At 41.5% G+C, this 5,975-nt stretch overlaps 1 protein-coding gene across 1 annotated transcript in view; it reads right to left on the reverse strand.

The window, feature by feature from the left end:
* Positions 1-251: 251 nt before the first annotated feature.
* sting1 (stimulator of interferon response cGAMP interactor 1) overlaps positions 252-5,975 on the reverse strand; it is a 28,078-nt gene continuing 22,354 nt past the window's right edge. The window contains exons 5-6 of the mRNA XM_037675113.1: positions 867-1,053; positions 252-523 (exon numbers count right to left, since the gene is read on the reverse strand). Coding sequence (XP_037531041.1) covers positions 252-523; positions 867-1,053 — 459 coding nt within the window. The remainder of the gene's footprint in view (positions 524-866; positions 1,054-5,975) is intronic.

A 5,975-nucleotide genomic window follows, 5' to 3' on the forward strand; every position in this document is an offset into this window, starting at 1 on the left:
TTTCACAAGGTGTACAGTCCTTCAAGAAGCCCTAAGTTTCTTTTAGAAAATAATTTTATCTAAGTTCAACAGATTTTCTACAGATACAGTGTATATTTTAAATAGAACACGAGTGATGTGAAAAATAACAAAAACAACCATTTGTGTTAAACCTTTACCAGCTTTACTAAACTTTCAGATGTGCTTTGACGTGATACAAGCAGTACAAACAAGGTGCGTTGTTGTTATTTGTGCTGGTAATCTTTGTGCGTTCATGCTGCTCTGTAGTTGAGGTCCATGTCCTCCACAGGCTCCTTCAGAGGCTCAGGTTTCTCCAGACTGATCATGAGTGTTGGCTCCCTGCTCATTGACTCCAGAGAGTGCCACACTGCGTTGTTCACAGCAGGAGTCAAGAAAGAGCCCAGAGATGCTTGTTTGGCCTCCCGCTGAGGAGGTGGGTTCAGACAGAACTCCTCCTTCTTCTGCTGCTCCAAGTGTCTCAGGATGGTTTTGGACAGGAAGTGAGGATCATCTTCATGCTCATCTACAACAGGAATGAAAAAAGCTTGACACTTTGCTTTCTTAGCCGATTCTTGTTGTTTGACAACCAAATTACGTGATAAAATTCACGCTAAATGATAATCTAACGTGGTTAAAGTTGAGACAGAAACTTCACTCTTCCCTCCAGCTTTGCAGGACGCTCCTAACATTTACTTGGTACATATAAAATACAAAAAAAAAGGTAAATTAGTCCCAAATCCTGCTTGTCAGCTCCTGGAGGAGGAAGCTGATCAGCAAACAGCTAAAATCCCCTGAAAGGCAGCATGTGTCATCACTGTGAGGGATGTGCAGAGTTCACACATGTGCACATTGGACAGTTTTCGTACCACTGAGCAAGATGAGTCTGTAGCGGTTGCGACACTCCAGCGACTGGTCAAGGATGTCCTGCAGAGTCCTGTAGAAGAGGAGAACCTGCTGTCTGCGCTCAGGCTCTCCGAAACCTGCGCTTCTCTCCTGGGACATCCGGTAAAGAGTCAGCAGGGGGGTGGCGTACTCCACAGCACAATCATGAGCCTGCAGAGGAACAAGCATGACGTCAGCAAAAGTTTCTACTGGACTTCTTCTCCTCCAGAAGTTAATCTGTTGTAGAAGTACACTGAAGAGTTTCATTGAAAGCTGTCCCGTTTAACCAGCACACTGGTGAAACCACAACCTCAGTCCTGGTTGTGACGGTTCCACACTGTCACTGCTGAGAACAGAACCACCCACTGTGGGCCTTGTTTGTCTTCCACCGCAAAACAAGTGAACCCAAACAAGACATCATTCCTATGGCTGGTGCTGTTTGTTGCTTAATGGATCTGCTAAAGGACAATCATGATCCAGACCAGTTTCCACAGAGGTTCTCAAAAGTTATCCACTGCTGTTCTCCTCTTTACAAGTTGGTTCTATTTAGAACCAGGATCATAGTGTGAATGTTTGTAAATTATTCACGCCATTATGATCCATTTCCACATCCTCTGCATTGAAAGGAGTTAACTGAGGTGGTTTGAACATCATGTTAGTGTAGTGAAATAACAGTTCCTGTCCCATGAAGGTCTTCAGAGGCAGGTCTTGACCGGAGGCTTAGTTCACTACATTAGGAATCTAAAAAAGTTAAATCTGGTCCTCTGGACATTCAAAAAAACCAAAACAAAGCAAAACAACAGCAAAATGCAGAAACGTTTCGTCTCGCATCCGAGAGACTTCCTCAGAATCCCCTGGATTATTGAGCATGCATCAGGATATCATGGTAGGAAATTTTTGGTCAAAGTTTATGGAAGTTTTTAAAAGTTATGGCTAAGAATGTTAACTCTGCCCATGAACGATATGTTTGTGTTAGTAGAAAGCTGAACGAGGAGCTGGATAAATCTGATACATGCAGCTATCGGTCCAAGGACGTCTCCGAGTCTGTGAGCTCGGCTGAACTGACAAGTCTATAAAAACAAGCTGCACACACTGCTCGTGGCAGATTCTTGTGACTGGACTTTAGGTGTATACTTCCTGTATATCTGTGTGTACTTCCTGTATATCTGTGTGTACTTCCTGTATATGTGTGTACTTCCTGTATATCTGTGTGTACTTCCTGTATATCTATGTGTACTTCCTAAATATCTGTGTGTACTTCCTGTATATCTAGGTGTACGTCCTAAATATTTGTGTACTTCCTGTATACCCGTGTGTAATTCCTATATATCTGTGTGTACTTCCTGTATATCTGTGTGTACTTCCTGTATATCTGTGTGTACTTCCTAAACATCTGTGTGTGCTTCCTGTATATCTGTGTGTACTTCCTATATTCAATTTCAATTTATTTATATAGCGCCAAATCACAACAAAGTTGTCTCAGGGCACTTTACAGGAACATTCATATACATAAAAGCCAATTAGTACCATACCATACCATACCATTTACAAATGTATTTATAGAGCACTTAAAACAGCGACAAGGCCAACCAAAGTGCTGTACAGACAGAACAACAGGTATCACACAAAGCAATATACAAAATTAAATAAATCAGAATATAGACATAGTCTATATTCATATTCATAGTAAAGTTCTCTATCTAAGAAATCCAGCAGACAAGTTGTATCTTGGCTTCGTTGCAGTCTCCCATCCTGAGCAAGCACAGTGACAACAGTGGAAAGAAAAACTCCCTTTTAAAAGGAAGAAACCTCCAGCAGAACCAGGCTCAGGACAAGAGGCCATCTGCTTTGACCGGCTGGTTGAGAGGACAGGAAGGAGAGACAGACGAACACAAAATGGCAGGTCCAGATATAGGTCCAGGTGTACCTGAAAGACAAACAACACATGTTAAGGATAGAGAAAATAATTATAAATACAAAACAGGTTGAGCAGAGTAAGTAAAGACAGTAGTAGAGTGAAAAGTGTGGTCAGTTTGTCCTCCAGCAGTCTAAGCCTATAGCAGCAGAACTAAGGGACAGCTCAGGAAACCCAAGCCGACCCTAACTATAGGATTTATCAAAAAGGAAAGTCTTAAGCCTAATTTTAAAACTGGACAATGTGTCAGCCTCACGGACAGAGATTGGAAGTTGGTTCCACAAGAGAGGAGCCTGAGAACTGAAAGATCTTCCTCCCATTCTGCTTTTGTAAACTCTAGGAACCACAAGTAAACCTGCAGCCTGAGATCGAAGTGCTCTGTTGGGAAAATATGGAACAATAAGATCTGTAATATAAGATGGAGCTAGGTTGTTGAGAGCTTTGTAGGTTAGAAGTAAGATTTTGAATTCTATTCTGGACTTGACAGGGAGCCAATGGAGAGAAACTAAAACTGTAGAGATATGATCTCTCCCAGTAACTCCAGTTAAGATTCTGGCAGCAACATTTTGGATCAAATGAAGATGTTTAAAAGAAGTATTTGGACACCCAGATAATAAACCATTGCAATAGTCCAGTCTAGACGTGACAAATACATGGACCAGTTTTTCTGCATCATCTTTATATCAGATGTTTCTAATGTTAGTGATATTACGCAGGTGGAAGAAGGTGGTTCTAGCAATGTTTTTAATGTGGGGGATAAAAGACATGTCCTGATCAAAAATAACACCAAGATTTTTTTTTTTTTTCTTTTTTTTGTGATGGCCTCCCTTCTCCCCTTACAGCCATCCTCTCCACACCATTATTATGAAATATTTATTATAGTGACATTCTAGTGTAGGGTTTTTTTTTTTTTTAATAGGATAGAAAGAAAGAAAAGACAAAGTAAGACTCCAAAATATAAGAAATATATACAAATAGAGCACACTTCAAAACACCCGGCCACTGTCTGTTCACCTGCAAAGAACATGACAAAACACAGCAACAAAATACATATGTATAAAGAACTTAAAATATTAATGGCTTTGCAGTAAGTTTCCATAAATATATATACCCATACCTACGCCTATATACATACATACATACATACACATGAATATACACTCACATACATATCTATATATCTACATATAAAGCCTACATAAACATCCCTGCTTCTATTTGTGTGTGGTTGTGAGCATGCATAAGTGTATAAGGCTTCTCTAATAGAACATTTATTAGTAATTGTGAAGCAGCAGAGACCCGACCCCAAGACCAGAGGCAGACGAAAAAGGGGGGACGAGAGCCCAAGACCCCAGGAGGGACCCCGACCGCGGAGCCCCCAGAGCCACCCACACAGGGCGAACCACTCACCCACCCCCCAGAAGGGACCACAGGGGAGAACCGGAAGATCCCCACCAGCAACCACATACAGTGACCCCCCGGGGCCAACAGCGACAAACTCATAGGCCTCCGTCGGCACCCGCCGCACCGATGTAGGTCCAGGTCCAGGCACCGAGGCCCGGGCACCGAGGACTCACACCACCCAGGCCAAGGCCTGACAGGGCCAGAGGACCCGAGCCCCACCAGGCAGACACCAGGCCGAGCCGACACACGCCCAAGCGCCCAGCCCCCGATACCAAGGGCCCCAAGCGCGCCGGCAGGCAAGGGCACACCCCACCAGGGGGCCGCGCGATAGGGGCGCGATGCCAAGCACCCCCAGTTGTATCAAAGAGGGGGCAGTCCGAGTCTCGGCCTAACAAGATTGACACGACTGTGGAAGAGGGCCGGCAAAGGAGGAGGGGCGTGACAAAGAGTCCATCTTAGCACCAACATAACTGGTTTGTTCCACTTTGGAGTAAGCTGTTGGGGGAAGAATCAGTTTTGTGTTGTGTGTTTCCTTGACTGATGAAGCCTTCTGGATCGAAGGTGAAACGTTTCAGCGCAAAAAACGAAACTGTCCAGATGACCTGACTGAAAAATGTTGGACTGTATACCTGGATTATTGAGCATGGACTTTGTAGCTTTTTTATGTTAGCAGACAATGTTTCCAAGTTAAATAAAATTCTTCAACATTAGTAGAGCGCCATTTTCTCTCCTGGTTTCTAGATGCTGCTTTAAAGTACATAACTCAGAATTGAACCAAGGATCCAGTTTCCTCTGACTGATTACTTTCTTTTTCAGTGGAGCAATTTTATCAAGTGAAGTTTGCATTGAAGTTGTAAGATGATCAACTAGATGATCTAAGTCTCTGTTCTCTGATGCATTACTCTCAAGACAGAGGAAAACATTGATGAAAGAGATTGTATAAATTTGGTTACAGCATTTTCTGATTGCTGAGATGAAATTTACTCTCAGTGACTGTGTAGTCATTTAATGTAAACTCAAAGGTTATTAAAAAATGGTCAGACAGAATAGGATTTTGAGGAACTATTACCAAGTCCTTAATCTCTATACCATAGGTCAGAACTAAATCAAGAGTGTGATGATAAGAATGAGTAGATGTGCGGACGTTTTGGGTAAAACCAAATGAGTCTATTAAATTAAAGACTATGCTTAAGCTGTCACTTTCAACATCTACATGAATATTGAAATCACCCATTATTATGATTTTATCAGTATTTAATAATAAGTCAGTTAATAATTCTGAGAATTCAGACAAAAACTGAGAGTAAGCGCCTGGTGGACGATATAGAACAACTAGTAAAAGTGTCTTTTCTGATTTCCATTTTGGATGAGAAAGACTGAGGGACAGTGATTCAAAAGAATCATAACTAATAACTGGTTTGGCATTAATCAATAATCCTGACTGAAAAATAGAAGCTACTCCTCCACCTCGGCCAGTTGTTCTAGGAACATGAAAATTTAAATAATTAACAGGAGTGGATTCATTTATACTAACAAAATCCTCCTGTTGTAGCCAAGTTTCTGTCAGACACAATAAATCAATATGATGATCAGTTATCAGTTCATTAACTAACAGGGATTTAGAGGAAAGAGATCTAATGTTCAATAATCCACATTTAATTATTTAATGATTTTGCATTGGAATAGTAACTGTGTTTATTATTATATCTGTGTGTACTTCCTGTATATCCATGTGTACTTCCTGTATATCTGTTATCTGTGTGTACTTCCTATA

The sequence above is a fragment of the Nematolebias whitei genome, chromosome 4 (genome assembly GCF_014905685.2).
Source record: "Nematolebias whitei isolate Nwh7 chromosome 4, NemWhi1, whole genome shotgun sequence".
Classification (NCBI taxonomy): Eukaryota; Metazoa; Chordata; class Actinopteri; order Cyprinodontiformes; family Rivulidae; genus Nematolebias; species Nematolebias whitei.